The sequence below is a fragment of the Mastigoproctus giganteus genome, chromosome 2, assembly GCF_048544385.1.
Source record: "Mastigoproctus giganteus isolate SK-2022 chromosome 2, ASM4854438v1, whole genome shotgun sequence".
Classification (NCBI taxonomy): Eukaryota; Metazoa; Arthropoda; class Arachnida; order Uropygi; family Thelyphonidae; genus Mastigoproctus; species Mastigoproctus giganteus.
In genome coordinates this window covers 10,892,306-10,918,906 of record NC_143576.1, presented here as the reverse complement: position 1 = coordinate 10,918,906, position 26,601 = coordinate 10,892,306, and the positions used below count along the sequence as shown (strand labels likewise).

General features: G+C 37.8%; 1 protein-coding gene across 2 annotated transcripts in view; it reads right to left on the bottom strand.

Annotated features, from left to right (window-relative positions):
• The window catches only part of LOC150089157 (uncharacterized), a 44,165-nt gene extending 17,801 nt beyond the window's left edge, over window positions 1-26,364 (bottom strand). Inside the window, exons 1-2 of one of the 2 annotated variants that reach the window (XM_090388151.1) lie at window positions 26,198-26,364; window positions 4,437-4,578 (exon numbers count right to left, since the gene is read on the bottom strand). In XM_090388151.1, coding sequence (XP_090244277.1) covers window positions 4,437-4,578; window positions 26,198-26,245 — 190 coding nt within the window. In that variant the 5' untranslated portion in view covers window positions 26,246-26,364. The remainder of the gene's footprint in view (window positions 1-4,436; window positions 4,579-26,197) is intronic. The other variant, XM_090388158.1, reaches the window with a different exon arrangement.
• Window positions 26,365-26,601: the final 237 nt, after the last annotated feature.

Genomic DNA, 26,601 nt, shown 5'->3' with positions numbered 1-26,601 from the left:
TTAACAGTGCCGGGCCCACCAAGAACAATTACCCTGTCATTGCCTAAGCCCAAGACACATCTAGTAGATATAGGTAGTGGTAAGTAACTATCCTGGACCATAGTAGTTCTGAATGAACAAAAGGAATGATGTGACAATGAAACAAAGATAATACTGAGGGACAAGATACAGACCCAAACTCTCAATGACCAGATCCCAGACATCACAGTATGCATACCTTGCAAACAATATGAGCCATAAGAAGAAGATGAAGGAGAGGAAGAGAAAGCGAAGTGAGCAGAAGAAGGAAGAAAGAGAAAAAGGAAAGAAAGAGGAGGAAAACCACCGATGAACGTGGCCAAACTACTGCACCTGTGCCAGCACACTACGGAAAAACAATGGGTGTTGGGTCACACAAGATTATGCCCAAGAGGAAGGAAGAGAAGAAAGATGGAACATGGAAGAGTGGGGAGAAGGAAGTAAAGAAGAAATGGACAATGCCGTATCCTGATAGAACAATACCGTCCAGACTCCAGCCTTCCCACTCTTGGACAGGATTAAGCCCTGTGAGTTTTTTTTTTTAGGAAAGAAAACAATGCTAATGTGTGGCCTGGTGATTCCCCGGGGGATCTTCCCCGGGGAATTGCCCGGCAACACAGAGTCTACCAATAGGACTGACAGGCCTAGTCCGCGTCCTCATAAGTTTATAAATAGAAAGTAGATCCTGGCTGCCTCCACGTGGCTAGGGATGGGAGTGGGGGGCTGGGACACAACTCTGCCCGCAGCCCCTTACTGCTAAATGCCAGGTGCCGGCTAACACACAACGCAAACACAACACTACTGCACACCTAACTCAAAATTTCATCTATTAGATGCAAAATTTTTTTTTTTCCTTCAAAATTCAAAAATTTAAAATTAATTTTTTTTTTTTCCCAAAATTCAATTTGAACCGACTTTTTTTTTTTCAGCCGGCAATTGGCGAAAAAGCCTAACAAACGGCGGATATAGGGGACACCCTGGAAGCCGCCATTAACTTACAAATACACTTTGAAACTTTGGTCCACAGTTTTATGTTAATGTTATTTACTGTTATGCCGAATATTTCTTTACTTATTTACTTCATGTACAGTTTTATACAAAGGCATGGTGTAATTCAGAAAAAATTCTGGCTTTTTTTGCATCTACGAAGGGTGGTCAATAAGTCAAGGGCCTAAAGTGAAAAATAATTGAATGACGAAGTTTATTAAGAATTAATTTTAATAGTTAGATAGGGATCCTGACTCCTCTTTGTTACTATGGAGGAAGACTGGTTCATGTCTGTTCTGAGGTGGCGGGAGGGAGGAATGAGAACATGCATATCCTCCAAAGAAGTTTCATTTGGTGGGATTCGAGATCTTCGATCATCCACTGCATTCATTATATCTGGGCTGCTAGTGACTTGTTTCGTCGATTAAGTACACAAATTCAAAACAAAAAAATGATACTGTTTTGGCGCAACCCGTAAATGAGTGGTTTCAGGGCTTTGAGAAGTTGTCTGTAAGGAAGAAATTTTGCAGCATCGTGGAGGAAAAAATGCGCTGAAATTTGTTTGTTAGCTGATTCTAGATTGGAATTAAAAGCTCGATCACCCCCAACACTTTTGTAATTTAGATTTAAAACACTTATGTCAACACATTTAATCGCATGAACAGCAGAAGTGTGAATATGATAATAATGTGGCCTAAAGTAGGAAAAAATTCTGGAAACACTTCATAACCAAGGAAAGTTTCCGATGACATCTTTCAGCAAGTACAATTTTCTATTTTTTAGTAAATGTTAATATAAGTATTAACGCGTGTTGGTTGGGGGGGGGGGGATTTCTAAATAAAAACTAAATTCAACTAAGTCGAATAATATACCTGTTGAAAAGTGGAGTGTATGGACACGTGCAAATGAGACTTGTGCTATATGCTAATTGGAAGTTGACTTTCGCATTATCACTTCAGCAAGACTTGGATAAGTATCAAGTCCTGACCTTGAGTACGACATTCGAAACGAGCTTAAGTCTAGTTAATAGAACACATTGAACCTGAGTTTTCTGCAGACTAAATTTTCACAATATACAGAGGAAAGTTGTTACAGAACAGTATAAGAAGTAAATTAATTCGTGTTTGGAGTTAGCCCTGATTGGACGCAGACTGCAGCCACTGAGCAGGATGTGCTTATATTGCAGGTAAGTTAAAATGTTAAACGCTCTTGGTAAATACTAATAGTGTTTTAGACGAATTAATCAGAATGAAAATACTTGCAGTTAATGATTTTGGTAGACATGAGTCTTTTTGTCATTTGGATTTTTAAACTCTTTCGAGCTTGAGTAAAAGTGGAATTTCAGGAATAATAAAGAGAAGCGATAAGTCTACAAAAAAGATGAATTCTGAGTTAGATTTAATTTATGAATCAAGTTTAAAATATAAATAACTGCAACCTCACAATTAAGAATTTTTCATTTGGGAAGGTTTAGAAGCTTATGGAATAGATATGGAATCAAATACTTTGGAAATAATTAAGTTTCTAAATCTGCTTAACCAAATTCTGTAGAAGGGAATTTGCCATAGGAATCGAAAAAGGTTCTTAATTCTTATAAGAAAGAGGAGATAAACAAGATCTACAGAGAAATCAAATGGTTACAATTTTTAAAGAATATCAATAGAAATTTAAAAAAATTATAGAAATCAAGCTTTACCTGAACGTCGAGGATTTTGGAAAAGAAATTAGCGTATTGATCATCTATTTGTGTTAAAACTTAATTGAGAGTAGATAAGTTCAAAAATACAGTTTACAGATTATGTGAAAGCATTCGATAAAGTTAATAGGAATAATGACCGTTCTACAAGACAAGAAGATTTATACACAGAATCCAATTATTTCAACTGAAGAAATAGCGAAGTAAGTGAAACTGGATGAAGAGATTAGACCGGAAACTAGTTTGAAGCAGAATGCAAAAGATGCAGTTTATCCATCTTTAATGTTTGTATAAAGGAAATACGGTAGTTAAGGAACGGAAAAGAATTTGGAATAGACAATGAACAAACAAATATAGAAACAATTTGCTGATGATCAGGGAAGATCTTTAAACATTTTAAAGGCGGAAACAAATTTTAGATGAATATCTTAAAGAAAAAAAATTAAATGGAATTTAAAGGTGAAGTTAGAAGTAAATCTGTATAAAAATAAAACATTAGAACGAGTGAATTGATTCTTGGCTGCACACTTTCTTGAAGATGAGGGCATTAAAATATACACGTACTTCTCAAATCTGTAGTGTTATATGGAATTGACACATGGACAATCAAAAGATACGAGAATAGGATTCCGAGGGTAGAAAAAAAAAAAGCGAAAGCCAATATCACAGTTTAAGAATATAGAAAAAATTTATGCATAGATGGAGAGATAAGTTACCAAAGCTGATAAGAGAAACAAAGAACCAGAGAGGAGATGGCATGAGACCGGAACAGACAACTTGCCTTGATCCTGGGAAGGAAGTAGTAAAAATAGAAACTGGAGTTCGTGATGAAAGCTAGTTTACCTGCGTCATGATTGTCCGAAACAAACAGTGCGTTTGTTGGAAAACTCAAGCTTCAGATAAAGAACGCAAGTTTAAAGTAACATTTTGAAAAATTGTCGTTTCACCTTAATTTTATCTCAAACCCTAAAAAACACTTATTACAGAAAATGTCTGTTGGCATTTCGAACGAATACCACAAAATGACAATCTCATATTACTGCTAAAAATCTGTCTTTGACTATCCACGATTACACATCACCACAGCTTATTTCTTAAAGAAAGCTAAGAGTTACTTCGGAGAATGATAATTACTTAGTTTACATCGATGTTACTACAGTGTCTTCAATAAACACTGCAGCATATTTCTTGATGGATTAGCTTGTAATGCTGTATACATAACCCAAAGGTCGACAACCTTTCAAACGTGAAGTGCCAGATTTTCTCTGGTGAGAGTCGTGAGCCAGTGACGAATTAAGTCTAGGATTCTATGTATTGGGGGGCATGCTTGCTGTTCTCCAAGAGTGAGTATACACAGGGAAAGCAGTAAGTTTTGGGGGTTCATTTGAGGGACTTCAGAGTAAATTAAAACGTGGCACGCCTGTCTTTGCTATTACTTTCGTATATTGAGATGGATGATGTCATGGTGGTGCTGCTCGAAGTTCTCGTGTGGCATTTTGGCACGAGTATTATCCTTTACTGACCCTTGCCCTTAACGGCTTTATAATTATAAAAAAAAAACATTTAAATATCAGACTGTACATAAGCACTAAAAAATAAGTTGTGGATGGCAGACCAAGTCAGGACAGCCCTATTTAGTTACAATATTAACATTCCAAGCTTGAATAATCTCGAAGTTCGTTTATCCAAGGGAAGTCAGGTAGAGTATCTGTTTCTTAAGTCATAAAAGTTTTACCTTCTTTGGACGGAAGAGGGTTCTTTTCTTGCACCTCTGTGTGTTTCATTTTAGAAGCGTCAAAAGAAGTCAACTCATTTTTCATGGCTGCAGGCACTTTGGGAAGTTCCTCCTTTGTTGGGCTGGACATTGTGGCTGGAATCTAGAAGAGAAAGATCGATAAGAAATCGTGAAAATTTATAACGTAAACAAGATTTTCAGATATTCATAGTTGAACGATTGGCTAGATCGACTCACTTTGAATACTCTTACATTAAATCGATTTTCATGAATTTATCGAAAGCGGATTGATTTTATAGTATGACTTTACAGTATAGGATAGTTTTCATTAAGTTGTTAATCAAAAAGTACTTCCGTCTGATACGGTGAAGCAGTTTTATGCCAAGATTGAAGAAAAGAAATATAGAATGAATTGTGCTAATTTATGCAATCAATACAAAGTAAACTGATGATCAAAATAAGTTGGTAAGATTAGATGTTGAATGTTCGAGATGGAACATTGGTAGTTTTGATAGCTACCCAAAGGATGCAGAAGTCATCTTCTGCTCGCTACGTGACTGATATAACGCATATATTTACAATACCACAGAACGACTTGAAATTGATGTATCGGCTTCCATCACAGTGTACACTTGGAACTATGCACTACAGTTTACCACGACAGGCAGTATTTAAAGAAGATTCTTAACTAAGGCGCCATCGTGTAAGAAAACGAGAGAATCAAATAATGATGATCGATGCCTATCCAATAACTTGGTTTAAATGGCATACAAGAATATCGCAAAATCTTTGCCATAGCGCATTTCCCCATTCTCTGCTGATCGCGAAGATCACTCAGACAACATTGAAATGGGCACTGAATTGATAGGTTATCCACCATTCAAATTAGATTCCTTCTAACTTCTACCAACCACTTTGGGTGGAATATTGAGCTGAATTCCTAATTATGGACGTTCTCTTTGTTGATCCCTAACTGGAGTCTAATCTGTCGTTGAAGATTATGTTAGATATTGGAATGGTGTTGCCAGTGAGTACTGTGAAGCTTATAAAGCTTTGTTTATGAAAGGAAGCTTTGCTAAACTGGAAAGATTTTATTATTTAGCAAAATTATTCGGCAAGATGGTTACTAAGCTATATGCCTCCGTAGCCGAGTGGTCAAGCGCGTGAATGCAGTAGCACACGCTCTTTGAGTAGACCGGGGTTCATGTCCCTGACTGCTGAATACGGTCGATCTGCCAACCCAAACTGGACCAGCGTGGCAGATTATGGTCCATTTCCCTCAACAATTCATGTTGAGGACTCTTCCATCCTGTAGTGGGTTGATATAATGGCTGCAGTTATACCTTTTATGTAAAACTGGGGTTTCGCTAAATTTTTACATAAATAAAAAAAAAAAAAAATTACATACCAGTTAAAGATTTTTTAGAAAAAGAACAGCAGAGACGAATTATAGGTTCTCTAATTCGTTCATGGCCGCGTTTACCAATTGACTAATAGATAAAAGTTGCTTTGTGTCCCTGTCTGAGGTATCAAGGCCATTAGCACTAATTTTATGCATATCGAATTCTTTTAAACAGAAGAAAAAGAATTAATGAATTCTTATTCTTCTATTCTATGTAAGAATATCATTTTACTTTCACATGATTGTTTTCCGTGAAGATTAACCATTAAACTTCATATAATTGAGAAAATAAGTTTCTAAATTTGAATCAAGATACTAGAATTACAAAATGCATACCCTCCTAGCTTTGAGGTGTTCAGTGAGTGAATCCCGATTTTCTTATGAAACTGATAGGAAATTCAAATATCAGTTGTAATCGGTTCAGTAATTTTATCTGTGCATAAACAGCAGTTCCCCTTAAGGTTGGACAATACTTTAGGATAATAACAATTTGTTTATTCAAAAAAAGTATCGTGTTTTAAGATTATAGAATTAAAATCTTAAAGGATTATGAACTCGCAATTCATACTAACCAATCGGTAAGAAAGTTTTCTGATCGTCTCATCTATGGTTATTTTAATGACAGTTAAAATCTTGGTTTGTTGGTCAAATAAACTGCACATTCGAAAGAAAAAGGGTTCATATGACTCAGTACCCTCACATTTCATGGAATTAAGGCATACCACTATTAAAGTTACGTGCAATATAATAATATTGATGCATTCGCACTATACTTATACATAGTTACGTGCAATTAAAACAGCATGTTTTCACTTTGGCGAAGTAAAAGTCCAGCGATTAATTTTCCAGTAAGTTGACTGTTTGGCAATTAAAATGATAATTAGGAGAAACATGCAAAAAAGACGCCATGCAAGGCTTGTCCAAGATTAACTCGGTTGTTGTGAGAAAAGTCCATACGTTCCTTTGGTCAAGGTGATTTGAACTTGGGCTTTTAGACGTGGCGTGGAAGGTTAGCGATTATAACCGTGTTAGCAGCGAGGGACCAAGTTTTAATGAAAAAGTTTGTTTTGTGGTGGTTAGAGTAACAAGATGCCGATCTAATCTACGCTAAGCGAATATCTGATTAAAGAGCGGAATGCTAATTAGTATTTAATTGCCTAATAAAGTAGGTTATGCGAAACATTGCGTATTCATCTACTGCAATAAAAATATGAGAAGCTCTGCATGTGTTTTTGATAAGCAGGCGCTAATGGTACTCAACTTCAAGTGGAATCCTTCCTACATGCTCTTTATTCCAGCTTTGCTTTCTAAATATTACGTTTTGGGGAACCGATTGTAAGCCACACGAATATCTCTCAAAGCAACACGAATGTCAGTAAGAAAACTCAGTACTTCGACAGAATATTTACATGTCAAAGGACAAAAGAAGTCACTGAAAAATGGTTAATTTCCTTCTATTGTATTTTATCGAGATATGCCACCAATTTGTGTGATGCTCCCCTGCAAAACAACGGGGAAATGGAAGCCGATTATTTTTTATCACCTTGAACTAAGGCTGGTCACTGACAGCTTCATAATGAGTTCGTTGTGCGTTTAGTAACACGTTCATCTACACATCTAAAAACGGCATGGTGAAAAAAAGCACGCGATTCCTGGTGACGATGTATCGCATGCTTAAGTTTTCGAAGTACGACTTGTGGTGTTAAGTGTCTTAGCAGTATCTCTATGGACGCTACCATTTGCAGGGTCAAGTCGGTTCGTGAGAATTTGTGAATCCGAGTATCAAGTGATTGCAGCTATGGACGAATACTTAGCAAGAAAGGCACCCTTCCAAGAATAATCATTGGCCAACAATTCAGTTAACTGAACTGCAATATCCTCGTCTGGTTTATGTTTAGGCCTTTTGAAAGATAAGTTAAGGTCATATTTATGGAACCTTCGGGAAGGTCTGCTTTGTGTCGTTTATTCTTCATAATATATTGAAAAATTGTTATATTCTAGTAAAGAGGAAGGTGTCGAGCTAGCGGCAAGCTTCCAAAGAGGAAGCTATGTGATACTGTGATTGTACGCGCACCTCGGGTTCTGCAAGTAGTTCGAAGAACAAAGGAACCTTTACATCCTTAGGAAAATATCTGTTACGCTTCTACTTATTCATGTCAGCCGCTGTAGGCACGTCATTAATTACTTGTGAGAAACAGTACTCGAGTTGGAAAAAAGCGACCAACACCGAAGTGTTGAATCTGAGAAACAAAAGTATTACTAATTGAAATGCTCCCTTTCCTATGAGTATCTTTGCCTATCTTAGGTTTTTGGCGAACGATAATTAGTTTAGGTTTTCTAATTGAGTCAGGCACAAGCTTAATGAGCTCTTAGATAATGTTTTTTTCTCGATTCAAATAGAGTGGAACCTAACATCCATAACGTGTTTATGTTCTCGAATTAACAGGGCAAGCGATCAAAACTTAGACAAAACAGAATGGGTCGAAACTAATTCAAGAGAATTTCTTGGTGTAAAGAAGAGATGAAGATTACAAACAATTGGGAGAAATTTAAGGATGACATTCGTTTCAGAAAAATACTAAAGCAGACTTCCAAGCTTAGCACATCTGTTTACAATTGCAAATAAGGGCTGCAAATGAACAGGTGATCGTTTTCTGTACTATACTGGATCCTTCACTCATGTCAGGTAATTAGGGTGTAAAGTATATGAAGTTGTAGGAGGGGAACGAACTATTAGGAAAAAATTCAGTTGAGTAAAACAATACTTTTGTTTATTTACGCTATTCCTGAACTAGAGATAGAAATTATTTCTTTAGTTTAATTTAGAACAATCAAAGCGCATGAAACCTATTTAATTTATGGGACTTTATGATAAGTTTTGGAAATGAAATAGGAGGCAGACCAAATACAACTAAATTTGGTAGCATTATGGGCAGATTTCTTTTTAGGGTAAAATATTTTAGTTTTCCGCTTCCAATTTGGATTTATAACGCTTAAATTTCAGTTTTGCTTTTTTTTTTGTGGCAGTTTTACGATTTTTTTATTGGTTCCGTTGAAATACTTTGGAAGGGCAAAGTTAATTTTCTTAGAGTAAGGTTTATTTTACTTTGGATCCTCAAATTTCCTTCAACTTGTTCATATAAGAATTAACAAAAACGGCACAAATTTAATTTAAACAAACTTGCTTTCATTTGCCATCCTAAGATGGCCACAAAGCATATCGACTTGTGCACCTCTAGCTACGGGTGCACTTCACTAAGGAATTTCGTGTGTACAGAACTGCAGTTAAGCTATCCATACAGATTGATACCAATTGTAGTATTGGTGTTAATGATTGCAATATAAATTTTACCTTCCATGATTGCCATACAAATTTCCATAGCTACTCGAGTACAAGTGGACCCCTCGTTTTAGGCTTCGGGAAGTCAAATGTATTGACCCGTGTATAAGTGACCCGTGCAAACTGATTGATCCAAAACCTTTTGACAGTAAATGAATGGAATATTTATATAAGTGTATTTCATAAAATCAAGATAGTTTAGCACTGAACTTAATATTAGATGAGCAAGTCGCTTTTGTTTTGGAAAGTGATTTTATCGGCAAAAAACCAGTATCTGAAATTCATTAGTTATTCAACTTGTTATCCATAAAAAGCGTGTTGTCATTTATCCATACTCCGCCATTCTGTAACCCGCACATCCGATTCCAGTTTAAGACTACAGCAGCGATGACGAACATTGGCATTAACAGAAGTTTTTGTTGGCACCAGTAGATAGTTGATTACAAGAGTGGTGCTTATAGTTAGGCTGAGTAAACACTAATTGGATGGCACAGTTGGAGAGCACTGCAAGATGGAGTTCCACAAACGAAAGTAGTTCCACGTAAAAAAGAAAGAATATACAAGCAAGGAATTGCTGTTTAAAATGATACAGCAGCTTGTCTCATTTTAACTGTTGAAAAGAGAATTAAGTTTTTCTCCCTCTCCAAAAAGCATTGTGCGCATGATATGTGAAAACTCCCCACTGAACATTTTCTAGATTCTTCACTGGTTGGCACCTCTTCGCACTGGTAAGAGAAGATATTAATTTGGCACCCGGCAGCAAAAGGTTCGTTAACCCTGCTCTACAATGTTCTGGCTGAAGCACAACTTTGGTATCTAGCAAGTAAACCCAGTTAGCAGTGTTTGTACACCTTTCTTCATCCTAATCTTCAGAGTACGTAATTGAGACCTCAATGTCATCCTACGCTGTGTCCACTGAATGCGTGATCTTGTGAGATTGCTGACCGATTTCATTGTGGCCACTGTTGATTTGATCCCCAACACTTGCGGGTTGTCAAATAAAAAAGTAACCTCTAATTTTGGATAAGGTTAGGTGGGTTACATGGGTCGAGATCAGTAATGGAGCTGGGGAGAGAGCTATTAGGAACAAATAAACTTAGCCCAATATTAATTCAGTAATTAAATTAGACTACATCGCTGTCACGATGATGCAGTAACTTATGATAAATACCAGAAGATTCCTGTCAAACAGTCTTTGCTTTCGATTATAATCTTTACTCAAAAATAGTATATTAAACCTCAGTGCCTGTAATCATGGAAAAAGGACAGTACGGTAACCAAATTGAGTCCACGGTATGAATGGCAGATACTCTTCGCACTGTCTATTACAATTCAAAATAATGTAGCCGAGTGCCCAAACGTGAGGGTACAGTAGTATTAGTAAGGTCAAATGTAAGGAAGATAACTGTTTTCCGCATCAACCAAAAATAAATTAATAAAAATTAAAATAAAATTGAATATTCAGAATAAACTGAACATTCATACAAGGTAAAACCATCCAGTCCTTTGAATTTAGCCGGACTAACTGCATCTACCACGTTGAGGATAAACTTACTGCAGTGTTCTACTACTCGCAAGTGAATTAACCTATTGAATCTTAAGTTTGTCCCCTTGTCCTGTCTGAGCTAAGGGAGAGCAGACCCTCATTTCAATTTACTCAACTATACATCAGATCTCGCCTTAGATGTTTGTCAAACTTTGCAGTGCACACCTAAACCATTCCTCCTATGTGCATCGCTTTGCGCTCATTACTAATTTGCTTTCCTTTCTCTGAACCCTCGCATGAAATCTTATTTTTAGGTAAGCTCTCCAGATTTGAGTACAATGTTTCAAATGCCGTCTAACCATCGTCTTGCATAGAGGAATAATGATGTCCCTCTCCTACTAGCAAAAGGTACTATAAATCATGGAAGGGACACATGAGCTTTCCTATCCGCCTGTTTACAGTCCATTGTCAGACTGAATCATAACACACCTAAGTATTTCGTCTTGAACCACTTTTAGCTCCTCTCCCCGTGCGTATACGTCACTCCAGGATTCCTGTACCCTAAATGCATAACCTTATGTTTGAAGGTTATGCATTAAAATGCACCAGTTGCAATTTTCGGACCACATATGCAACAGATCCAAGTGGTTTTTAAGCATCATGGCCTTTCTCGAATTGTTAATCACCCTTCTGTTTTCAAATTAACATCAAACTTTGACAGCTTCCTTTGGTTACTCTCGTCAATAATTTATGAAAGAATTAGTTTTGTTAACTTGAGTAAGATTTTGGGTAATTAACCTAGAGTTTGTTTTCGATATCTGGTACAATTTCTGCTTTAATTGAAAAGCTGTGTTCACCTTCAGATTTCTCCAGGCCTTGAGTAAAATCTGCCTTCTTTGAGGAGGCATATTGCACAGTGGCGTTCACCATGCCTGCTAGTAGCGTTAGTTAAACTTCACAAGGTTCCGTCCTGGAACCTTGTGAAGTTTAGCTAAAATTGGGGTTGATGACAGAAGCTAACGGTGTTTGAAAGAAATGGGCTTTGTGTAGGAATGATTAATATGGCATATTGGCGCGTGGCATGACTCAAAATGAGCCTTGAGCGCGAGTTTTCAATGATGTCGTGCGGGGGGAAACCAGTAGGCCTACATGGTTTGCTCTTCTGGCAGGCGACCATTGAATCAGACTTGAGTTTGTCAGCAAGAACTTTGTAGGCTATAAACTGGAATAGGATTGAAATCTCAGATGAAAATATGGTGGGCTAGAGGGTGCAGATGATTTTTCGCTCATTTATGGCACCAATATCGAGTATAGAAAGTGTACATAAAGCAGAAAGATTATCTGCTCATTGAGATGGCTAGGACTTCAACACGAAGAACCATTCGATTAGGTGTCCAGTTAATTGCTGCCGCCTCTTCTTTTCTGGAGGCCGCCTGCGTCGTATTGTGAAATGGGAGCTGTCATGGAATTCTGCTGATTCTCCTCAAGCCATGTTTCTGATATTTACAGGATATCACTATGGGTTGCTGATAATGACAAACGTTTTTGCCTGGTGCACTCTTCGGTAGCAGAGTTAGAATAATAACCGTCCTTCCAACACCCGTGAAAGAGGCCAGAGTTCGAATCCCATCAATGACGTGAGGAGTTATGGGCTTTTTCACAAGATGGCCGAGTTAGTCGGTAGCAGGAAAGGATAGCATAGTTTTATCCTCCCAAAGCCGAGTTTTACCTCCATGAAACCAACCACAGAACGCAATTTACAGGCATAATACATAAGGCGCAATATGGCTTAAGTTACTGATTCGCCTAAAACGCTAAGTCGGGATTTGGCCTACAACTTATTTGCTATTGGTCAGTAAAGTAGTGTTGCAAAGCGTATGAGTCCTGGCCTGAGGTCATTTACTTGGGAATCTGGTAAGAACCCCATAGTTTCTGCTTCAAGCTTTGGATATATAGAATTCAGATTTATCAGATAATTACACCAACTGGCCAGAAAGACGGATGACTGATCTTTTCGACAGATCAGTTTCCTATGTCACCTTAAACGAGGCATAATGTTTGCTCTGTACGTCGCTTTGTAACCTCCTCATTAAGTTTTTCATGGAGGATGGCGGCGACTTCATTAGACATCTGCAGCCTACATATAATTTTTAGGTGTCAGGAGGCAGTCATGGCTATGAGAATAGACGAAACGGTTGTGCAAGTGGGAAGTTTAATCCTCCTTCGTGCAGCTGTGGATGAATGATCGTGGCCGAGGCGAGAGGCTTTCTTTGCAAAAATGGCAGACCAGGTGGAATTTAAGATGTTCAGAAGGCGACATAAGAGCCTCGACCATCCTACATCAAAAAGACGAGTTCAGTTATTAATGATCTTAAAGGAAAATACATTGTCTTCTCTTTTGAAGTAGGAGAAAACAACGAATGAGAAAGTACTGCATAATTACTTCGATATTACCATTTGACACGAATGAGGAAGCTTGAAAAGCTGGGTCACTGCCTTATAAGGTGGCTATTAATTTTGAGAAATCTTTAATGACTGAATCTGTTCGAAGGATTTTCTTTTGGAATGTAATTTTAAAGACCACTGTTGATTTGTAGTGGTTAAGATTCTCTTGTATTTGTCCTTGAAGTGAATCAATGATCATTATTGAAGTTGAAGAGTAAAATTGTAACTGTCCAGCATTCAAGTGGATAAAGTTGTTGCATGAAATCAATACCAAAACTATCCCTCTCCAATGCGTAATGCATTGTCAGTGACAAATGTCTCCCCAGGGTTCGGTGTTGGGACCATTGTTTTATATTTAGCAATGATATTGATGAAAGTATATCAAGCTTAATATCCAAGTTTGCGGACGATAGGAAGATTGACAGGGTTTTTAATGACAGTAAGCTACTGCAACAGGATCTAGAAAAGTTGGGCAGATGGACTGAGAGGTGGCAACTGAAGCTTAACATTGACAAATATAAAGTACCGCATATGGGTAACAGTAACCCCACAGTAATGTACCAATTGAGGTACTACACTCGGGGTAGTAGAGAATGAAAGATCTGGGGATATTTTTATGCAGTTAGATATGAAGTTTTCTGAGCAGTGCAGTCAAGCTGCTCATGGGGGGGGGGGTCTTGTCAATGATATACAGTAATTTTGTTAGCAGGGATAAGGAGGTGATTATCCCTTTGTATAAGGCAATGGTCAGGCCACACCCGAGTACTGCGTACAGATCTGGAGGCCTCAATTTAGGAAGGATGCAGAATTGTTAGAACGAGTACAGAGAAAGGCAACGAGGTTGGTGAGGGGAACAAAGGGTTACTCTTACGAAGGAAGAGTAAAGTTCTGCAAATTGCAGCGTCTGGAGACTAGGCAACTGCGAGGTGATCTGATTGAGGTGTATAAGACCTTTGAATAGTTTGAGCAGGCTCAATGCCGATGAGATTCTTCCTCTTGCTCAGATTACGAACCTGAGGGGCATAAATTCAAACTGAGGAAAGTTTTATTACATTACGTGCGGAAATTTGTCTTTAGCCAGCGGGTGGTTAATTGCTAGAACAAACTACCGGTGTTGTGGAAGTTTATAGCTTAAATAAATTCAAGGAAGAACTGGACAAACTTTTGAAGCGATTGGATGGAAAATTTTTTTTTGGTTGATACTATATCAGCTTGTTTACCAGAGGAGTCTTTTTTAATAGACTGGATTCAAATTAAAAAAAACCTGTCGAAACGAGTGACGAAGCCTAACACACTGTAGGATGGTTTATCTGTATTAATGACAGCATGGGATGGGTGATCCTTACTGTTAATCTTGTATGCTGATTTTTATGGTGTGATTGTTCCTGTTTACAGTTTAGTGATTTTTTTGCTGACCTTCTGATGTCCAATCTCTGATTCTCGAGTAAGTAGACATCTGGCTGGGAAAGTTACAGGAGTTTTGTACGGAAGCTTCCCCTGCTGCAGCTAGAGATCAAAGTATGCTGTATTGACGCTAAGTAGTACAAGAGTTTGGATAGAGGGTACAGATGTATCAACGAAACTAAAGAATTTAAAAAAGAAAACTACCTTAAAGATTCTTCCACGAGCCAGGGGAAGCCTCCACCGATTTGCCTGCTAAAGAATCAAGTATTTAAGGATATTTTCATTATAAAAATTAACCTTGTGGGATTTTCCGGCAAATATACCAGACAGGAGCTCATTTCGTCCCAGGAATGGATGGAGATCGGAAGTAACTAAACTATTTTTAGTTTCTCATTTTTAATGGGGGGGGGGGTTCTTGCGATCAGTGTCCAGCAATAGTCTTACAGCATACTGGGCTTCCACTGCGACTGGTTAGCTCTTCACACCACGGGAGAACGCATGCTACTTTAGTTTAAGTAGCCTCTGAGACATTTTTCGCTTCTCACGGGCTGGTTAAAAAAATGTCAGTTAATGCAGCGTATACGAGAGGCCCTTGTCCTGATCACCTATTTTTTAGCCAAAATAAAGTTATTTTCTGGAGGCGTTATAGATTGAGGTTTAATTATGTAAATCACCGTACACACAAGCAAGGCAGCTGGGGAATCAACTTACTGGCGTGACATTTCAAAAGCACGTTCAACTGCAATTGAAAGAATGAAAAAATAACCAGTACAGTAATGAAACAACCTTAACTCACGCACTCATAATTCCGATTGATTGGTTTGTGTGGGAGGTTTGTTTTATATATTCGTGTGAAATGCAGGGAGAAGTCCCCGGGGACTCACATCTGGTGAGTATGGGCTTGGCACACCCAGGGTCCTGAGCTGGATATCATCAATCTTCTCTTTCTTGGTGATTCCCTTCTACTTTTGACTCTTTCTCTCTCTCAGGGTTACTCGGGAACTTTTATTTTTTTTCCTGGTGCAGCATAAGCCTCAGGCTTCCTTGCATCATATGGATATTAATAATAATAATAAGTCTCGAAACTGCCTACTGCAACTAGATCTAGAAACTGTCAGCAGTCAAACTAATATGACCAGTTAGACCAACGTCGAAAATATCTTGAATTGAGTGCAATAGCAAAAAACTGGCTGTATACACTCAACATCAGGTTTAACACACTTTTTTGAAGTAAAAAAAGCTGCATCTCTACCAAGGGCCCTAGGAAAAACATCCTCATTAGTTGGATTATCCTTACCCAGAGAAACCCCTCCACTGTACCCCGCCGATGTTTCTGAGGTGGTCTTTAAACAATAGACTCCAGTAGTAAACTGGATTGTTTTCGACGAGCTTAATTCTCGGATACGGGAATTAAATTTTAAAGATTGGATTGTCTAAAGGACAACTAGTATTCATATCTAGTAGCAGGTGTACTAACTACGAAACATTCATTCAGCTCTGTTCAAAAGAGTTGTAATACCCACGAAAGCGGGGTAACAGTAGCTGTTTTGATAATAAAATCAATTTTAAAATTTGCTACTTAAACAAAATGAAATTGAATGACAACTATCTGCCAGTCTGGCACAGGCACCAGAGGTTCGTCAAAACTGGAACTATTCCTTATTACAAATGTAAGGAGTAGTTCCGTTCCTTATTACAGTTGTCTCCATACATACTGCAACAGTATGGCCGATAATGATAGAAGAGACCTATATTATGCAATAAGTCTCATGACCCACGAAAGAATAATGCATTCTTTAAAGAAGAAAGAATAAAGAATAATAATGATACGAAGAATGCTTTTTAATATCAGAATCCACCCTGCAGCCTTATAGATAACAGTGCTGTTTATGTCAGTTGGGTGGATGAAAGCATTTCACGAAGGGGCACTCGTTTTGATAGAACAGAACAGGAAATGGGCTAGGCAGACAGGAGTGGTCGGAAAGGCACAAGATCGCCGTTCCGCGAGTAGTAGTGGGGTCTTATATGGCATCAAGTTAAGAGCCATATAGAGCAAAGTCTTTCTGTTAGAAATTGGTAGTTTGATTTAAATGATTCCAACGATGGAAAGTAGTAGAATGCTTTTAGACTTCTCCCATCTCAGTTCCTTTCCCCGTGGTTGGGGACCACATTTGAGAAGAGTATTAAGGTTAATGGACACTTTAAAAATGAACATTGTTCTTGATTTGTGTGTTGTCTTAAAATATTATTTTGACGTTGCAATGATATAACCGTTGCATTTATTAAAGATTTTTCCTTTATCAGAAAAGTTCGCGTTGAGCCATCCCACAGATAGCTGGAAATTACAATACAAGGAAATAGTTACTGCAGATAGCTTTGATGCGCTTCATTAGGGCTGCCGAAAGCTGCAGCGAAATTTGAGTCTTTAGGAATCGATAACCTCACTGATGCGACATTAAAGTAATCCGCAGAGACTGTTTCAGCATAATTTATAATATTGCTCGAAAGCTTGCTCTTAACAGGATGTCCGCCAGAGCGACAAGAGTCAATTTGATTATGCATCCAATCAACCTAAGTAACCGCACGTTCGTATATCAGAAAATCCAATGCATTCTACATAATATTGCCCGTTTACCTGTTGGGGTTGCTCCCAAAGTCCTTTCTGGAAAAGAACTTACATTTGTTGAGGAATTCTACGCATTTGACAAAAGAATTAGCTTTATAAGATGTAGTTGAGCCCTCAAAACTGAAACTATACTTACCAACTTGATTATGATCTAATCTCGTTAGAAGTTCCTTCAATTACCAACGGTCAGAAATAGCTTCTGTTGAGAGATAATAGGAGCGAGGTGGCTTATTCAACGTAAAGCCATGGAAGGAGAAAATCCAACAAAACGGAAATTGGACTTTTTCAATCAAGACACTAATTCCCATTAATTAGCATAATAGGTGATATTAGGTTTCAAATGGAAAAGGATTAAACCATACCAATAACCGCCATTAGTCGAATAAATAGCTATGTTTAGAATCCAGGAACACTAAATTCTCTTAAAAAACAAAAAGCTATTATCGACTATAACACAGCGTCCATAAAAAGAAATTCTAATACCCGAGGATTTCGAAGTTGCATATCCTCCTCCTAATATCCAATAACTGCATTCCAGAAATAGCTTTTACCGGTACGCTACCAATTTTTTTAATATAGCCTTGCGGTAATACCGCGATTGTAAGGACATTAATTTTTCACCGGAATCATAAATAAAATAAAACTTGGTTCCATGATAATAACGATAATAAGAAATATTAAAAATATTCTTTAAAAAATTGTCAAGCTGAACGCTTTATCGGCTCGGTTTATCTTTGACGTTGAATGAGAGGATTGAACAGCCATAACTCACTTTTTTGCAATTGATAGACTACAAAGTGCCATAGATACAAGATAAGAACACGATCATTGAGACCGCTAAAGAATAAAGTTACCGTTTTTCATTAAAGAAAACCAATGCTACTTGAGTTCCACTCCCAAGCAGTTCTTTTAAAGAGTATTCATTCTCTGACAAGGCATCTATTGGATATTCTTTGTAATTATACGCCTTTTCCTTTAGTGTCAACCTTGGATACCAACGGTATCCATTACTGGACTGAAGTTAGGAATAGATTTCAGTAGTTTTGTCGTAAAAAAATTCTCAGATTGACCTGGATTGGAGGAAATTTAACTGTGTGGTGGAATTAGGACTAGTTTGGATTGTAAGTTTTGATTCGAAAATAGTGTTTTATTTGCCCGAGTAAAATGAAGCATTGCTTTTCATAGAATTTCTTTTACAAGAATGTGCGCAATTTACTGAGATGTTTCTTTAACGTATACTGATGTTGAAGAAACTTTAACCATAATCAGAGAGCATAATTGGCTTTAAGTAAATGTTATGATCTCATGTGTATAACCTATAGTCAATAGCTTGCGACTTAAAATAGGGTGATCTGATCAAACCACAAGAATTATTCTATCCAATAGGACGTTCAATGCACCTATTGATAACTTTGTGCCATTTTTAGTATTCAAAACCAGTTCCCTCCTATCGCGTTTGAAATAGAAAGAGGCAGCTCGCCATCCGGGTTAAAAGTAAGTGATACGGCGCAATATCGATTGCTGCAGTACTCTTATGAAAAGCAACTCCACGATGACAGACATGAAACAGTTGCCAGAAATAGAATGTTCTATTTTATTCTAAGAGAAGCCATCTTTTCCGATAGCTTTTAAGACCATAGTTTAATTATAAGTTTTTTTTTTTTACATTCTCCAGTACAGATATTCAATCACTCTTTTCAGCCATTCAGCAAAGTTAGTGTTAGAATGCTCAAGCAATATTAAAACTGGTTTATGAACATACCAGAGTGACGTAGACAAATTAAATAAAGGTATTTTTGCTAACCAGAAAATTGTGATAATTCAAAAACACAGGTTTGATTTAAAATAAAGATTGTAGTCATAATGAATCAATGTTCTTCCTTCAAACATACTTTCGACAGCTTTTTTTTTATAATGAGTAAAAAAAGCCAAATTTGTACCATAATCTATAAAATGTAATATCGATTGAAAACATTGAAGTGTTCGTGGAAACTGCAAAAACCTCCATACGATGAAACGTATCCAAAACAAGCAACACTCGGATGACTTCTCTATGAAAATGCTAGGGCTACGAGAATACCAACTATAAACTTTTCAGTTTTGTTTATGATTGCCACACATTCGGTATAAATGTTTTAGTTGAGTTTAAGGATCATTAGCAGCTAAGGCCGTATTGCTCCCTATACTGTTTGTAAACTGGGTGTGTTCTGTGGTGGATTTTCTATTTTCTGGTAAGAAAGTTTCCGGGAGAAAAGCCATATTACCCTCGTCTGAGACCGATGAATTCAGCCACAGTGTGAAAAAGGCCCATAAAAATTCCTCATGTCATCGACGGGACTCGATTCAGGTCTCTTCCACCAGATGTGGAGAGGACGGAGATTGTACCAACTGTGCCACACGAGGGTGTTTAAAATTGTAAGGGATCGAAACAAACAAAAACAGTTACGTGTCTGTCATATGAGCTCATTTTGAGTTTCATTTTTAATTCATTTTAGTACAAACATTGCGTGACAAACAAGTCGTGTGGAAACCGTAATTATGGCCACGTGTGGCGACTACAGTTTTAATTAGAAAACTGCGAAAACAATTGCTGCAAATTTTCGAAGAACCAATTGTTCTATACACTAATTATATACTTAGGTTTCACACCAACAGGATGCGAAAGCAAAAATAGAGAATTAATACAAATTGGCAGGCTTGAGAAAATGGAAAGTAGCAAGTTCTTATGTAGAGGTGGGTTAGAAGAAATGAGTACTTAGGAATGTATATGCGAGCATTGAGTGTTCCTTCAAAACAAACTTATCTCCACTGTGCTTACAGAAGCAAGTTACTCAGGAAGTTCGAGGCGGTATCAAAGACTAGACGCACTATCGGTTCCGCTAGTAAAGTCGGTTTCCGTCCTTCTGTCAGTCATGGAGGCTGCATTCGAAAGCGATATTTCACTCCCTTATATTGGCAGCCCCACATTTAGCTTTTCCAACAGAGCTCTCGTTTGAAATAGAACCACTTTTCAGTTCTTATTTGAGGTATTCATAGCTCGTTATCAGTAATTCGAAAGAGGAATTAATTGCACTGTAATTAAGCTCCAACATATTTCATGCCTTCCTGCAGTATTGTATCTATTTCCTATATCTGCAGTTCTATAACTTTTTCAGGGGCGTTAGCATGTGCATAATGCGCTTATTAGAGTCTTCGCCATGTCTGTCTGTCCACATGTAAAAACTCGACTCTAGTAGACGGATTTTCATGAAATTTATATTGGATTTTTTAAAGGTTTGTTGAGCCTTTCCAAATTTCATTAAAATTGGACCAATAAAAATATGGTATTTTTTCCTTTGCATATCGCACAGGCTATCCATATAGCCTGTGCCATAAGCATAATATCCATGTAACTGAAGCACTGGTTGGAGGAATGGATAGGCAATATGGTGGATGCGTAGAAAAAAAAAAAACTTTTCTCGGTTCTTCCATAAAATTAGTTTTCTAATTTGTTATAAATCGCGAGTTATTAGTTTGCTAATGCGCCTGAAATGTAACACACAATGCATACATTAAATAACTTGTTTTGTTAAGTATTAATTTTTGAATTAAGTGATTATAAACTTTAATGTAGCAATTGCTTTTACAATATATTCAATTCACTTTTCATAGTAAATCTAGTACTTTTCTTTAGAACTGCAAAAAACCACCTGGATTTAGTATATCCCACTTTCTGGATCTTTGTTCCTCCTGTTTTTGTTACTTTCACCTAAATTAGCTAAACATGTCTCGATTTCATAGCCATTCATCTGAAAACTTCAGATTTTCTTTAATTTCGAACTTGGTCTATTTGTCTTTGTCCCTGTTTGTGAGACGTTGTAGCCATCAGCCAAGTCCAAATCTTTTAGTCACTGCATTATATTCTTCAGCCTATTTCATTGACTTTCTTCCTTACCTTGTAATTAATTTAGTTACATTAGGTTCATAATTTACAGACAATACAGAAACGCCTCATGGCATAATCTAAAATGCATATCCGGTAAATGGCCATTAGGATGTTTAATGAGATGAATCACCTTGTCAGAGAACTTTGAAGATGCTGGGTACTTCACAATAAGACTAGAAATATTTATCCCAAACAGCGCAGACATGCCTTTAGGCCGATTAATCTAAAAATTAACTTTGGTGGAGCTTTGAGCGTTACTGTAGTCCTGTTTGTTATTCTAGAAGTAAATGCGCTTCGAATTTTACACAACTAAAATTCGATCATGCGCTCGTATTAACTCGCATGAAACGTAATCCTGAAGGATTTCACGCCAGGTTAAAGGCACTGTTCCAGAATTTTATTTTTATTCCAGTAGAAACATTTCGGCTTGTTTAACGATGTGATCAATAACTTTTTTTGCCTTAGAAGTTAATTAACCATTTTTGAAATGGTCCCTATATCCATATAAAGAAATAAAGTATTTTGAGTGCGCCCTGGGTAAGCACTAAGAAAACAAACCGAAGTGTTACAGTTGCCTTGTTTTAGTTGTGTTCCAATGCGGTTTTGCCTGCGGAATGTAAAACGAGAGAAATCCTTGGGAAGCCATGAGACCGAGTAACTCACTTCTGCTTGGAAAGGTATACTTTTCCGACTCCAAACTGAATCTCACTGTATCGAGGAACAGATCCACTCCAAGGGATCATGTTGATACGGTCAACAAGCCTCCATCAACCATTACTTGGTAGCAATGCTATTGTTTGAGGATATTCTTTAGAGAAGATTGAAATGCAGATTAAGGCCATGACTAAGAGACTTCGGAAACATTGTTTACAATGAGCATATGGGATATATTACAATAGAACAGCCAACAGATTCAGTTCTCATATCTCAGGATAGCATTCCTTGACGTTTTACACTCCGATCGTGTAGCAAAAGTCAACAGCTTCACGAGATGGGGGCGATAGGATATTTGGAGAGTGCCGGAAGTAAAATACGCTCTACTTTCTTGCCTTGGCTGTTATTTTGAGCAGAAGAGAAGAGCTTCATTCCTGTTTCTCGCTCCGAATGTTCACTGGTGTTGTAAGATGGGGGAGGCCGGCATACTTAAGGAATCAGTGAAGGTAATTTAGGCCAGTGGATGCAACAGATATGCCCTCAAATAAGTCGTTCCGGAGTATTCTAAGATCAGCCATACATATGTAGGGAGCAGCCATTTAGAGCAGCATGCATTGAAATTTCCCCAAAAGAAATTTCAAAGGAAGTGCTTTATGGTCCACAACTAAAAATAATGCTCTGCTTTGTTCTAAATTAGACAGAGAAAATTCAAAATCGCTATGTTAAATCAGACAGGCTTCCAGTGTTCACTGAAAAGGTCTGGTTATGTTGACGTACACTTCTGAAGTTTGGATTTCCCGTGTTCGTAGAAAGATGGCTTTAGCAACATCTAAATTAATTTATTTAAATATGTGCGAGCAAATGGAAGCTGTATTTCTTAGAATTTCTTAAAATTACAAGCAAATTAAAACAAATCGATTTCGATTCGGGTTTTTAGATTAGTAAAACAACACAATCCACTAGGAGCGGTGTACTCATGTATTACAAGCCCAGGTTCCGTGAAATTAAAAAGCGAGTCTTCAATTTTAATTTTTTGTATGTACCACCACCGAAGAGGGAAATTTTATCACTTGGGTAAAAAATTTAGGCTAATCAGGAGTGTGCTGCCCATTTGTTAAAAAAGGGATTCGCTCGAGAAGAATCAGTTAAGGATCACCCTAGGTTAAATTTTATCAAACTAATCTTAACTAGAGGGAGATTTAAGTATACCCCTGCGGCTAATTACGACTCAAGTTGAAAGAGGATTGAAAGTGATATTTCGATCAGCCGTTCTCCAAACACTTTTAGCTGATATAGTCAGAGGGCGTCACAGTGTGCAAATCGCCGAAACAGGATGGACCTGAAATGCAGGCCACCCGGCCTGCATTTCAGGTCCATTCATCCCATTCTTATCAGAGCAGATTTTAAGTCATGAGAATGACGACTTTCAATTAGTCTTCCCAAAGCATCCCAGGATTTGTTTTGTAGGAGTCCGGTCGGAGGATCTCTGCTCATTTGGTTTAAATTGCTTTCCCTAAATTTAAACCAACTAAAAGGGTGTTATTGAAGATCACATGAACCCTAAAACATCCACGCATAGGGAGCGAAAGTCACCTCCAGTGCGGTCGAGCAGAGGATGCTTGCAGATATTAATAACCAATAAAGTCAACAGTGGCGTACCCAGGTATCATCGTAAGGGGAGCATGGCAACCAGGCTTGTTTTTTTAGAACGCCTCCTGCCTTCTGTTTATTTAATTTCAAATTTTTGGTTAAAAGGAGGCATATGCCCTCTCTGCCCACCCCTGAAAGTCGATACGAGTTTTTTTTTCCTACTGTTGGGTATTGGATATTCAGACTGAATCTCGACTAAACAGAATTTAAATCAATTTTTCATCGTCAATTGCTATGCTCTTATCAGTGATAAACGGATTCTGATTTTGGTGCCTTTAATCCGTAGGTTCCTTAGCATTGAGTTCCCTTTACGGCTACCTTGTTTGTACAATACGGCTTATGACAGATTGAACTGTAGTGAAATTATAGGCAGACTTCTGTTGCGTTCGCCAGATAAGGAGTGATGGGTTGTTTTCCGTGGACGACCTTCACCTTTCCTGCAGTTAAATATTAGCCACCTGGAACTGCTTCCATATCCTTGGAATTACACTGAAGAATGCCTTATCCTTTCAATGTCCTTCCATCGTTGAGTCGTCCAGGTGGTATCTCCTAGCCGTGTTGTAGTCTTATAAAAGGAAACCCATTCGAGATTCTTTCTTGTCGAGAAAAGGGATTATTTAAGCCTCCTAGAAGGGAGGCGAAAACTGCATGTTGCGGACTATTGTGAATTACGTACCCGAATTTCTAAAAATATCCTCCACTGAGTGGAACTCCTTTCACTAATGGACATGAGTGCATTTTGTAAAAATCATTCAAGAACGATTCTCTTAATTAGTTTCCAAACATGGTTTAAGTATTTATAGCTAATCTTGTTGCTAACGAAATAAGTTGGTTCATTTAGCAAGAGGCTTCTAAAAACAGACCAATATTTAAATCAACAGTCATTCTTGCTTTTATATGATCCAAATGCGTTGATTAATTTAAGTAACTTTTCTCCTTTAAATTAAAGTGATATCTTAATTGGGGAAATTTGAACTTCGTACGAAACTCAAATTAACACTTCACTGCAATGATTTATCACACTTGGCAGAACGCGACTAGAGGACGATCAAAGTACAAGTTCTGAAGTTCAGCGTGTCAAAGGTCCATAGACCTTTAGTTTAAAATGGCAGCCCTGAGATTTGGAATGGGTTCTTCCATCTCAGGTTACTTTGTGCTTTCGAGTTATGAAATGCTCTTCAGTGGTTAGGTTGTCACAAGAACATTCAACGTTTCTCGTTTGAATCGAAGCTGCAGACAGGAAGGACGATCAAGATTTTCTAAAGATGGTGGTTAAAACAGTTAAATCAGTGTTCTAAGGCATCATTAAGGTTTGATCATCATTTAACAGTAAAAAAAAAAAAAAATCTACATTTCCACTATAATGGGGGTATAGCCCCTGGCAGCAGATTATGCAATAAAATCTGCCACATGGTCTTGATTAACTATATCTTTTATCTTAAACGGTAACTTCAAAAGTCTCCTGAACAAAGGAACGTTCTGTTCAAGATCAGAACTTATTTGCGTATTAAAATACAATCTTAATGCAATCAAATTTTCTGTCGTCAAATAACTTTCTGCAAATAGAATTCTAAACATCAAATGTTCCCTTCGCCATAAATTAGAATTACAGACTGACTTAGATAGATTTTTCTCTAGTTTCGACGATCGATAATTTCTTCCGTGCAATTATTTGATACAATCAGTTTCCGCCAACATTTTCTAACAGCTCTTCGTCTAATGGAGAAACCGTTATTTTTAAGACATTTCAGTTTTCCAAAGTTCCAGTAAGTTTCTACTTCACTGGCAGTCCGTGATGGTTATTTTTAAAATATTGCTCGTGAATTCTGAATTGAATCAGTGTGCTAGAAGTCGATATTGGATCAGGGCCAGAATTTAGCATGGTTTCCCCTTCAGGTATCCAAGGGAAGTAACAACCGCCCTCGAGGGATGAGGGCTAGACCCATTTACGTAGCGGGAGGGGAGCTGGGCATAACTTGCAGACTAAGAATCATTAGGTAATTTGCGTACTAGATGATTAACAGCATTAGTATTAAACTTATTTATCCATCTATTTCGAAACAGGCACATCAGAAATATTCTGATGGTAATCCCAACACCTTTTGTATTAATATCGCACCATTTGGATTGGCTTTGATATATAGAAAGCTTACCATAAGTTTTCCAGGGGAAGATTAGTCCCAGGTTCTGCCCCTGTTTTAAGTACAATCTGAATATGAGAATATTTTAAGCAATTTTTCAAATTGCTTAAGGTACCATTTCTCATTTCAACCATTAATATTAGGTTAAAACTTCACTTAACCAAACTTCTTATTATACATAATTTGCCGGTTTAATTGCTGTCTGAAGACATGCACGGAAAAATTTGTATGCAAAGTATTCTGGAAGTTATCATAGATCAAGTAACTTTTTCATGAGGTGAAGAGTTCGTAGTAGAATCTGAAGGGTTTTCTGAATTCAGAAAGTCGGAAGTTGAGATAGTTGCCGACAGTAACCTCCATTGTGGGAGTTACCCTTGAGCATCCTGATTGCTGGCATAGTCAGCCGTAGTTTACGGGATACCAGACCGGAAAGACTACTTAAAAACGTTTCCCTTAACCTATCGCCAGAGAGCCAACTTAAAAGAAGCTTAAATAGTTATTTTATCTTTCTTTAAGATGAATTTTTTTTTGTTGAACAAGGGTACTGAACTGAAGGCTTCTTGATCATATTCAGCCTTGACCAACAATATACGTTATCCAAAACTTACAGCGCGCATTCTTCCTATAAATTTTGGCCCTTAATAGAGAGAATTATTAAATATTGTACAAAACGTGCACGATAACTCACCGTCAGAACAGGGAAAGCCAGGAATAACTCACAAAAAGATACTATCATGCACACCAGGCAACACCTTTGCTCCAACTAGCAGAATTGTTAACGGCTGTTCTGCTGTAGACCAGATGGCTGTCGGCGTTCACCAATCAGCGACCACCTCTTCGGAAGGACACCGCGCGGTAGCCGTCGAAAGTAGGAATATGCCAGTTGTGAAACTGAGGCAGCGAGAGGGCATACGAAGAGGGGAAGTAGGAGGGTGGGGTATGAGTCATGCACGGCTAGGAGATCAGACAAGAGAGAGTGAAAGTGCGAGAGGAAATGGGATGTGCTTCGGCTAGTATACGAAGGAAGAGATATTGTACAGAACGCTACGGTTTCACTTGGGATGTCTGCAGCTGTTTCGAGAATAAAGAATG